General features: G+C 36.8%; 1 protein-coding gene across 1 annotated transcript in view; it reads right to left on the bottom strand.

Moving 5' to 3' along the window:
- Positions 1–12519, bottom strand: part of Trhde (thyrotropin releasing hormone degrading enzyme) — a 373678-nt gene that overhangs the window by 259749 nt on the left and 101410 nt on the right. The window contains exon 3 of the mRNA XM_063255150.1: positions 1688–1814. Coding sequence (XP_063111220.1) covers positions 1688–1814 — 127 coding nt within the window. The remainder of the gene's footprint in view (positions 1–1687; positions 1815–12519) is intronic.

Genomic DNA, 12519 nt, shown 5'->3' with positions numbered 1-12519 from the left:
ATAAAGAATATGCTGGGGTAAGTCAAATCATTCATTCATATACACAGTAAAGTAGTTTAACAAGTAATAGTAACAGTGAGCAAAGCTCTTTTTTATTTAGATGAAAGCATGTGTGGTTGAATTGTGAGTGAAACAGAGGAATAGACATGCTTCCTACCGCAACCCGATAGTTACATGGAACCACCCCATCCCGCCCAAAGTTACAAATTGAGTTTTTCTACTAATTATAGGTCTGAAGGGGACAGAGAAAGACCCACATTTTATTTCTCTTGCTGACCTTGCAACATAAGCACTTGCATTAAGGTCAAGCTGGGAAGTTCCCAGCCAGTTTTACCTGACGAGAGTAACAGTGTCACCTGCCATGCAAATGAGGTCAGGTATTCCTTTCTGCCTTGGGTGACTACCAGGGAGGTTTCAGTGTAACAGATTCTAACAGGGAGGTAGATGCAGAAGGGAAAGAGAACAGAACAGAGCAAACCTTTGAAATAAAGGTTTGCCTATTGATTCTAGAAACAAGTATTTCCAAACATCTTAGAATTTTGTAATATCTCATAAAAACTGTATGCTCTTTCCACAGACAACAATATCAGGATTCCACCTACTTTCTGAACTAAATTCGCATTGTAAGACCAATAAAGCTACACAGCAGGCAGGCGCTTTAATGAAACAGACCCAGTTCTCCAGGGAGGAGAACCTGTGGTTTCAAACTAATACTTTTGATCAAATAAACACTGCATTCTTACCAATGAAAAATTCCTTTTTAAGTGGATCTGATCAAAAAAATACTCATGGGGAAAAAAAGGATGGACAAAGAAAGAGGGGAATGAAAGTATTATTGCAATATAATAGCCCACAACCCATTCTCTGAGAAGGAAATATAACTTCAACATTTTGAATTCATACATATATACCTTTCTAATGATGGAACACCATAGATCACCCCCTTGTAAAAGTAGAAACTTTGTTCAAATTAGTGTAACAAATTGATTCATTTATTCATTTGACCAACAATCTTTAAACATACTCCTTTTGTAAAAGGAAGAAATGTAAGAACATTCACAGAGATCATAATTTGTATTATCGCTATTTCTCTCCCCTTTTTATTCTATTTATAGTAACTGTGTATTAGCAATATGAATGAACAAAAAATAATCTAAAGGACAAGTAATTCATTAAGATGTGACATCTGAGAATTTGGAAAAGTAAATTACCCATGGATGGGGAACTGCTCTATGTAAAATACTAAATAACCCTGGGAGTCATCAAAACCAAATTTGAAATCCCAATCCTTCACTTAGTGTTTGTCTAAATAAAGAGAAAATCTCATATCTCAATTTCTTATGCTGAAAATGTTCGGACTATAGCTACCCACATGGCAGTTACGATTCAATGTGATGTTCTCAAGCACCCCTTCATAGCACATATTCAACGAAGTACAGCTTCATGGGTTACCTTTTGGAATCTCGGGTTTACATAATGCTTTCCTTAATTCCCACAAGTACTCACTGGCAAGATTCCAGAAACACTAAATTTTATTTCATCTCTTCAGAAGAAATTATTTCTCATGTTCACCACTGCTAAAAATATAAACCTTTGAATTTTAGTGCTTCTGGGTGCTTCAAATGCATGAAGAAGAAAATGTCACCTTCAAGGAGCTCTTCCAATAAAATAACCAAAAAATTCTTACCTAGTTTTGGCAAGGAATAGGGCACTTTAAAGTAGTCTTCATAAAATTCTATTAATCTCTTTGTAATATGAAGAGCATAGTCCCCAGATCCTCTTCTGATAGCATCAGGTCTTGCATATAATCGCACCTAATTAAAATATATATGAAAGATACTTTAGCCTGATGGTACTCAAACATTTATCTTCCCTGAATATATGAATCTACACAAAGCACTTTGAATATAAGTACTGTAAAAGTTAAATAGGATTTTTGCTCATATATCAAAACGCACTATAGCTGAAAAGAACTAAATTAAACAATTGAAGTAATCAAACTGGGCAAGTCACAATTCCCTTGCTTTACAAGACAACACAGAAAAGATTTATATACTTTGTATCGAATAAATATTCAAAGGAGTCACTGACACATGCTTGTGGGAGATATGAAGGTGTGCGGGATTAGTGTAATGGGTCACTGACTATGCTGAAGGGAAGTGGTGCAGTGTCTCAATAGGAGAGAAAAATTCATGGTTTATTAAAGGCACATCCTATCAAAGTTTGGAGGTAGTACAACACTGGGAAAAAATACACAACTTATGCTTCCTTCTTATTTTTGAAATCCACTGTCCTTACTCCCAATAAGCAAGCAGGAATAGGAAACTTTTCATGTACATAAGCAATCACCATTCTGGAAAGCTGTCTGCAACTGTTCCTATCTTCAAACCCAGCTTAAGTCATTCATATTTCTAACACTAACTGGATATTTAACGTTGATTTTGAAAGCAAGCATCCAAAAAAGATCTAGTCCTTGGTCAACAGAAAGCCTAAAGCAAGAAACATAAAACTAAACAAAACTAACAATTGCATGGAAAATGTTAAAACAAGATCAGCTTTCATAAAGCTATCAGCATCATTTCCTTCTAAAGACTAAATCTATTTTTCACAGATGTGGTCCCTAATCCTAACATCAATTCTCTGAATAAGAAATATGCATTTTGAAGAGCAATAGAGAGCTCTGTTGCTTGAGAGTTAGATTTTAGTCCTACTCTGCCACTAACCAAGCTGAGAGATATTGAACAAATTACTTAACCTCTTTGGATTTAAAAATTCTCATTTACAAAATGAAGGTGTTGGTCACCATCTGGTTGCTGAAGTTTTTTTCAATTCTAAAATATATTACTTCCAATTCCATTTTCCAGATAAGGGAGTTTGTGTCCCTTACAAGTTATGAGAAAAATAAAATAGTTTACTAAGTAAACCAAAAAGGATATTTATATTCAGAAAGAAGATAGACAAAAGTCGTACTCAATCATAACATAAATACCGTACAAGTAACTACAATTCATTCTTACAGAAAGAAAACAAAGATGTGTATAATCAAAAAGAATAGACAGTGAAGGGAAAATAGCTTCTAACTTTGTTTAAAAAGACTTGTATCATGATAAGGGATGTACTATATTCAATAATAATTATTTAGCAAATTATGAAGCTACTTCCATGCCAGCAACTCAATCAAAGGTCGAGCTAGTTGTAGTCACCAACATTTTTGGCTGACTGTGGTATAAATTTAAAACTTGCCAGTAGAGAGGATCTGCAACAGCAAAATACCTACCTCTGAAATAAGCTGTTTTTGTAAACAAGCAATGCCTTAAATTTCTCAAAGAGCATTAGAGAACTCAAATGATTCCATAAGGCTGTGCTCTCAGGAGAAACTAACAAGGGAGTGTGAGGAGCAGAATAAGGGATACTAAGCCAAACAAAGAAACAGCCTGAATGATATGAGCAAGTCTGCAGTACCTTGAGGCAAGGGAACTAGGTCTCCATGCTCTTGCATCTCAATCACTGGCTACCGGGTATCAAAAGCAGGATATAAAAACGTAAGCATTTCTGGTATTTGAAGTGTGAGGGTGACATGGGTACAAGTCATCGAACAAGAGTGCTTTGGAGAAAGTGTTTGGTATGAGCTATTAGATACAAACAGCAAAGGTAGGGACTAGGTACACCAGACTGTGACGGGGACTGAATCTGTGCACTGATGGCATCCACCAGAGACAGGACTTGGTCATGGGTGCATCATTCATTCAACATATACTGATTTGGCACCTGCTTTGTACCAGGATCAGGGCTAAGAATTTCTAATTTATCACAAGGAGATGTGTTTTCTCACCCAAATATGGACAAAGCATTATTAAAACAAAAAACAATAGATTTGTAATTGTCACGCTTGTATGCCTCTCTTTTGCTTGGTATGTTAAATGGTGACAACTGATAATGACAATAGATAATGACACACATGTATGGTGGTAAAATACAAATGGCAAATGAATGCTGAGAGAAAATGAATACTTTTCAAAAAGTTCAGGTGAAGAACCAGCCAATTCATCGTAAGACTATAGTGAAGACTACTGCAAAACGAACCGAGTTAGGGTCAGCAATTTCGCACCCAAGAAATATTGATTGTAGTGGAAGCACAGTCATCTTATCAATCAACTGTACCCGTTAGTCAAACATACTGTAGGCCCAGACAGGAGAAACATGATTATATCAGTCCGCTTGTCAAGTGTGATGGAATTATTCCAATTCAAGTGAAAACATAAAACACACACATGCTTAGGACAGTGTTTGCTCATTTCAACATTTCATTGCATGCCTGCCGTGCGGTAGGCATTGTACTAGGGAATACAAAGAGAACAATAAAATTCCTACTACAAAATGAACACGACATTTATACTTACTGCTCTTAAGAGGTTTGCAATATGTGGAAAACAAACAAATGAATCAACAACAAAAACACAATGTGAGTAGTGTAACAGTGCACTCTGCCTTCCCACTGGTTGCAAACACTCTACATTGCTAAGCCCACAATATTCTAACTCCTGTTGCCTTTTCAAAGATCTCACTCCCAAAATTATCCCCTTTATTTCCCACATCACCAACTGTCCATCCATACTAGGTTCTCATCAGCAAACATACACACTGTATTTTTTCCTGCCTTTTGAAATAAATCTTTCTTGACCACAGTTTCTAGCCATGCACTGTGAAAACATTTTTATACAATAGGATGAAGATGTAAGTAATCGTCCACTAGAAAGAATGAAAGGGAGCAGTTAGAGCTTCAGACAATAGGTGGAAGTAGGGCATTTTCTGTTTACCTCCTCCAATTCTACTGTGTCTCTTAAACGTACAGCAGCATTATTCAGCACCACCTGCCATCAGCAAGGTCAGTACTGACCTCACAATGCAAACCCGAAAGCCAACTGGACACTTTTCCTCCTCAACCTATTAAGACCATTTGCACAGCTGATCTTCCTGTCCTGAAACACCCTCTTCACCTGGCTCCACTTACTGCTCCTTCAATCACATTGACCATTCCTTCCTAATCTCCTAGCTAATTCCTTCTTATTCTTATCCCCATCACTTATTAACTTTGGAGAGTCCCACATTTCAACCCACATAGCTCTTCACATCCTTCCCTACATTCAGCCACCTTGTAATATGGTTGTAAATGTCGTCTAGACATCAAAGAGATGCTCAGTAATTCTGTATTTCCAATTTCATTAACCCAACTTTGCACCTCCATTTGACTATATTAACAGGTCTTTCCAACTTATCATGTTTAAACCAAACATCTCTCGCCTAAATCTCTCTCCCTCTCCCTCTCCCTCTCCCTCCCTCTCCTCCTCCCCCCACTGCCTTTCCCTCCCCCCCCACACACACACTTCCATCCAACACATTTCCATCTTAGTTACTTTTAATTCCATACTCCTTCAATCTAGTTATCCAGGCCCACCTCAGCACTATCTTTGTTTTTCCTCTTCTCCCCACATTCCAGCAAGTCTTTTTGGTCACATTTTAAAAACATATGCAGAATCCAGCCATTTCACACCATCCCACTGTTACCGCTCTGGTCCAAGCCACCACTATTTTTTGCCTGAATGAATATTCTAACTTTCCTATTGATGTTTCATCCTTTACTCCTTTCAAGCTGTTCTCTACAAAGCAACCAAATTTTTCCAGTTAAAATAAGCATCAATTCATGTCACTCTTCTGTTTTTTTATTTCTCCCCCACTGGCTTCCCATCTTATTCAAAATGTCCTCCAAATCCTCACATAAATCCAGGCCCCTTTAGTTCCCTAACTTCATCTCTTACATTTGTGCTTCACACTAACTCCAATTCAATCATATACTAGTCTCTTTGACATTCCTTAAACAAAACAGACATTCTCTATCAAGGCTTTTCAGTTTCTCCCTAGATAACTCTGCGGCTCATCCTTCCGTCTGCTTTATATCCTTGTCCAAATATCTTACTCTCTATGAGGATTTTCTTCTTGCCCTAGAAGGGTCTATTCCTTGGTTTATTGTTTCTTGAAACACCACCATTTAACAAAGTATATACTTTACTTACATGTTTTGTATCTCACTGCCTCTTTTCCAATAATAAAAGCTGGCTGCAAGTGAAGGCTTTGATCTGTTAGATCTAACCATTTGAAAGTGCTGCTTTTATAATTCAAAATACTTTTGTTTAATTTGTCTATCAAATTCCATGTAGATAATTCTTTGATAAATGAATAAAAAATGAATGGATTTCATAAGTACATGAAGGACCTTAGAAAGTATATGATAGGGACCCACTGCAAGGGAGAGGATGTTATGTCTGAACTCTTAAAAATAAACTAGATAAAGAAAGCCACGAAACGGAGGGTAATATTCCAGACAAAAGCAACAAAATGTAGTTAAGGCCATAGCACTGAGCAAGCAGAAAGTGACTTTTAAAAAATATTTGGGCTTTATTATGTTAGGTATGAAAATTCACCAGAGAATATTAAACCAAGAAGTGATTTGTTTTGCATTTCAGAAAGATAACATCAGTAGCTACAGCCAGTGGCCAGAGGTACAGGAAGCTGCTTGTGAAGATTACAGACAGAGAGACAAATTAGAAAAGTGAAGGGATATATAGCGATAGGTATGATTGAAGAAGCAAAGAAAAATTGCAAACCATATTAAAGAAACTCCTGTAAACCAAGTTGCAAAATATGAATTTAACACCATGGGCACAAGCCAGTTGTTTAAAGATTTTAAGTCACAGAGTGACACGATCAGAATTAGGTTTTAGTAGATTACACTGGCTGTAGTGAGAATGATGGATTAGGAAGGAATAGGAACAAATAAAAGAAAATGAGTTAGACTATTGTGGAAGCCCAGGTAAAAGATGAAGATGGTTTGGACTGGACAGGTGGTGGCAGGAATGCAGAGACATGGGTAGCTTTACTCAATTTGCACTAACTCTGTTGAACAAGTCCTTCAGATACCAAGTAAAGCCAACTATACTTGGTCTCACTTAAAAACAACCATTTGTCTAAACCATATTCCAGTATCTCACTTCGGTGCCCTGTTGAAACAAGTAATACCCAATTGACGTGTTGGGGAAAACATGTATAATATTTCACAAGTTGAGATTCCTCTGTGATTAATCCAATGAATTTGGAACAATAATTCACTTTATACTGTGTTGGAAAATCACACTTATTTTCTTCTTTTAGAGAAACTGGGTTCTACTTCATCATAACATAGAAAGTAAATCTTCATAAACACAGTTATCACTCAAAAGCAATGAAATATAATTTTATTACACCTGCTTATTTGCATTTTCTGACATTTTATGATAAGCGCCCAGCTCTGAAAATGTAAATTGCTTACCAGGCTTTATCTCTCCCTCTGCATAGCTGCTTCCCACAACCAGTATTAACTGAACTCTATGGACACTTAGTTCCATTGAAAGGACATTACACCAGGAACTGCCACACAGGGATGGGAGGTCCACTTTTCTCACTACCTACTTTTGCCAAATTGTGACAAGCAGTTAACTTTCCTAGGTCTTCTCTCCAAGTTCTTTTCTAGAATAATAGTTTATCAACATCTTTTCATGATATATACCTGAGAAACATTGTATTATATTGGCATACTAATTTTCTGAAACTTTCATCTAGTCATTTCTTAAATTCAGATAAAACCAACAAAATTGCTTTGCAAGTTTTATTCTTCAATGTTTTCCATTTCTCTTAAAAACACAAAACAACTATTCAGTTACCTTTCCCCATCATTTACTCTTAAGCGATGCTCCTCTTTCCCTGAACTGTCTGCACATGGTACTGATTAAATAGAAATTACTATTGAAACTCATATGAGATAGAAGGCAAAAAATATTTTGGAAAAATATTTCCATGGCCACACCCCTGTGACAATACATAGTCATAAGCAGAAGTAGAGGAGTAATTCCTTAGAACAGGAAGAGATTTTCTGTTAGACACAGCAATCTTTGCTCTATAGTTTCATGGACTTTAAAGTATGCTTGTTTTAGTTCTTTACTGGTTTTAAGCATTTTAATCACTGAAAAGAAAAAAACAGTGCTGTAGATAGGTTTCATCAGTCTCTAATTGTTTCACTTTCTCACAAAAACAGGGATGTCAATAGAGTTTCAGCTGTGCCAGTGGCTAAACTGGATATTCAGAAGACATTTTGAGATGATACGTGGGCTTGGCAGGAGAAAGTGTATGACCCATGTACCACGGTGCCATATGCTTAGAGGTAGGGGGATAACACTGGTGCCAGGCATTTGCAAGTGTTAGGGAAGTCATGTGGAAGAGAATTTCAGATCTGAGTTGATTTGTTTTCTGATAGCTGTACAATTTAGAATAAGAACATGAAAGACCTTATGGATTTCTTTAAGAGACATTTATTTGTTCAGTTACTATTTAATAAGCATCTGTTAAAGGTCAGGCTGTTGTTCACTTGCTGAGTATATGTAGGTAAACAAAGGAAATAATGTCTCTCCTATCCAGGAGCTTGCAGTCTGCTGGGAGAAATACAACAACAAGGTCCCATCATTTAGTATAACAAAGTGCATCTAATTTATACTGGTTCTTCAGACAACTTCCCCGAGAGGGCAGGGACAAAGTGGGACAGGGACAGAGAACAATGCAAGTGAAGATGAGCAGTCAATTACTCAGATTCTCACATTCAAAGCTCATTTTTCTTTTATTAAAAATTCCCAGAGAAAGGTAAAAATACTTAAATAATTGAAAGACAATACAAAAGACATTTTTTAAAAAGCACCCATAGTTACCAGAAACAAAAGGAAAACATCCACTAAATAATTTTGTACACTGTCTCTGAATAATTTAAAATGTTTCATAGATTTGTAAAATTTTACCTTTACACAATACCTGTGGAATAAGGATAGAGTCACATTAAATTTTACATTCATAAATGAAGAATTTGAAGTTATTTTTCACAGTCATTGACTGACATTTAAAAAACAAAATTAAGTCTCCTCATATTTTGTACATGGTTTTTATTATTTGTTCTGTAAGAAACAATTTTGGCACTTGTTTGGTAATTATGAGAAACAATGTATAGTTACATCAAATATCCACGAGAAAAGAAAATTCATGTATAACTATAGTGCACCTGTTAAAGACTTGAATAACATTTGCTCTGATTTGACATTTGTAATTTGGTACTTCAAGTTAAATAACCCCTCTGGCTTGCCAAAATTCTTTCTCCCCAAAATTTTACACCACAAGAGTATATTAGCAACTTTGGAAGACACAGTAATTATCTCACTGCTTTAGGACATCACTACAAGAATAAATATACTTTTTCTTCCATTACACTACAAAATCAGTACTTTTTAAAAATAATTGTAAAACGGTGTGTTATTAGTAAATTCTCAGCCAATAAAGCTGAATTAATTCACCTGTGTGAATATAATTTGATTTGCTAGTTCTTCCTAAAAATCTGTAAAATAGAACAAGACAGAGAGAAGAAGCAGGTGCTTTTGGTTTTAAGTAGAACACAAATATATTGATACAGAGAGAGAAGGATGTTGTAAACAAGTAATGAAAAGCCCTGGAGTTTTAATCTTATTTAAAATTCAGAAGATAAAGTTTTTTCTAAGTGAAAGGGAAATAAATACACACAAAACTCTGACAGAAATAGGAAACAAGGACCCAGATGCCGGAGCCCATAAACATGAGGAGAGGCTGGAAGGAGGGCGGGAAGGGATGCCTGGCTGGAGCAGGTGGCGGAGGCCCAGGAGACGGGAACCTGTAAAGGACCCTGACACTGCAAGTGAAGAGACTGGATGTGTTGCTTTGAAAAATCGAGAGCCACTTTAGGGTCTAAAACAGAGTGACGTGATTGAAAATGACAAAGGGAGATTATTCAGGCACCAGAATTTAAAATGTATTGAGACAGGGAAGCCTTTGAACGGGACAAGCTTAATATACAAATGAAAATTTTGTTCTGTAGCTTTCAAAGTGAGAATAACCATTAATAGGCAGTCTCCACCATGACAGCCAAAGAACTCTTTCTGAGAAGGAGGAGAATCTAGAAATGGGGATGAATGAGAAGAAAAATCTCAGTACTAAGAATGGGGCTCATGGAGATATTAAAGTCACAATTATCTCAAAATCTGTAATTTGAACAAGAAAACATAAAAAACAGAGAAATATCAGAGCCCCTCAGCAAGTCTAATCTTGGAACCCTTGCAACAGACTTGCAAGGTAGATATTTTGAGAAAAACCACTGAAACATCAATAGTGAGGTCTCAAACTAGCCTTACACTAAACTACACTCTACCAAATACTGGCATATCTTAATCACTTCCTCGTGGCTGAGACTCTATATTTGACATTCAAAAGCTAAAGTAGGAGGGTTTATTTTGGCTCCCAGTTTGGAGAGGTTTCAAGTTCACTGAACTTGGAGTCTTCTGGTTCAAAGGCAGGGCAGCATGACACAGGGGCATCACAGAGGAATAGTTGTTCAACACATGGCAGCCAGGAAACAGAGACAGACAGACAGACAGACAGACAGACAGAGACAGACAGACAGAGACAAGCAAACAGACACAGACAGATAGATAGATAGAGACAGACAGATAGACAAGGAAAGAGCTAGAGAGAGACAAAAACCTACCCATGCCACATCCCCAGCAACCCATCTCTTCTGTCCATGCTGTACCTCTTGACACAAATCAGGTGTAATGTCCCATAATACAATCACCTTCCCAAATCCCTACCTATGGCCACAGGAGACTTTGGCGGGGGACATCTAAACAGAAATTATAATATGGTATAAGGAGAATCCAGAGTATTGTCACTAATAATATTGCTCTAATGGACTATCCATGCTTACATTTTCCCCCTTCTTCTTTAACAGAATTTTACTCAGGATTCATGAGAAAAACACCTACTGAGAATTCTGAGATAGGTTTGTCACACTCTATGGGCTCTGGTGCTGTAGATTAATAGGCTGTCATATGTAAAGTACATTTCCTCGTCCTGTAAAAGACTTAAAATTCTTTAAATACAGAGTCCATCTTCCCAGTCCTCACGGTGTCTGATGCAGGCCCCTGAGTCCAATAGGAACTGGGACCTTGTTGCTGACTCCCATACAGTGGCAATAAATGCCGAAGGTCCTTGCCCACTCACGTACTAAAACGCTTCTATAGTAGATGGATCACATTTTCCAAACACGTTTTGCTTCACACAGGAAAACTACACAGTGGCAAACTATACAGTCTCTTCTTGTAAATCACTTCACATATATTTACTAAGCATGGCATTTACCAGTTTGCTGTGGCACTTAAGAATCCAAGTTATGTAAAGGAACTTCAGGGAAAGGGCAAAGCTTTGCTATATTCACACTCTTCTGAACATGTGTAGTTAACTGAATAAGGGCTCCCAAAGAGAGCTACAGCTCACCCTTAAAGTCTGTTAATGGTAAAAGAAATTGTAACTAGGTAAAGAATCCCGTGAAAGGAAGATTACCGTGGGTTATCCAGGTGGGCTCTACATCTAATCACAAATGGCCTTGTCACAGATAGGGGGAAGGAATTCAACAGGCAATGGGATGACAGAGCAGAGAAAAATATGAAGAAACAAAGACTGCAAACATGCCTGGGAACCACCAAACCCAAAGTGTGTAGCTTTAGAATGTCAGGAACCAGTCCTGAGGATTCACTTTGGATCACTCTGGATCTCTAAGTCCCAAAGCAGGAAGAAAATAAATTATGCTAAAAGGAAAGAAAGAAAATAAATTGTGCTGCTTTACAGCCACCTAATATGTAGTGATTTACCTAGGAAATTAATAAATGTAATTTTCTTTAATCTGGCTGCTAGTTAATATCTCAATTTATACTTGATTGCCCGCTTCTTGTGAGAGTACATCTAGTTTGGATGCCTCTTTCTCTATTGTAGATATGATTCTTTATGTCTTCCAAACTGGTAACTTTGATGTACTATGTTGATGTACATAATTTGTATATGAAAAAACTGAAGTGATTGAAAATAGTCATCTAAAAGAGTTTTTCCTACGTGTTTTCTCACAACATATGCTCTAAAATCATTTAGACTAATCCTTTACAATTCAGATTCCTGGGCCTGCACTATACCAGAAGTTCTATATCTATCTCAGGTGAGGCCCTAAAATATGAATTTTAACGAATTCATCACCTAAAAATATACATTAAAGCTGAAGAACTTCTGGTCTACGGCCACATAAAGAAGCTTTTTTTCAGCACCATAGCATGCAAACCTCAAAGCATGCAAAAAAAATTAACAAGTCTAATACATAGGAAACCATTATTCCTTAGACCTCTTGAACATCAGAATATTCAGTGAAGATACATTCAGTATGGCTATTATTATACTTAACTCTAAAAATGAATCTTCTTTATCCTGCACAATAAAATATCAACAACAGATGAGTCAGATCTAATGTTTGGGAAACAGAAAAAGTTGCTTAAGCTTGTGACATCCATAGACAAAAGAGCAGCATTTAATTCCTCTCTG

The sequence above is a fragment of the Cavia porcellus genome, unplaced genomic scaffold (assembly GCF_034190915.1).
Source record: "Cavia porcellus strain 051 isolate PalLab524CR breed Dunkin Hartley unplaced genomic scaffold, mCavPor4.1 scaffold_8, whole genome shotgun sequence".
Lineage (NCBI taxonomy): Eukaryota > Metazoa > Chordata > Mammalia > Rodentia > Caviidae > Cavia > Cavia porcellus.
The sequence above is the reverse complement of the archived record's forward strand: the minus strand, read 5'-3'. Positions and strand labels throughout refer to the sequence as shown.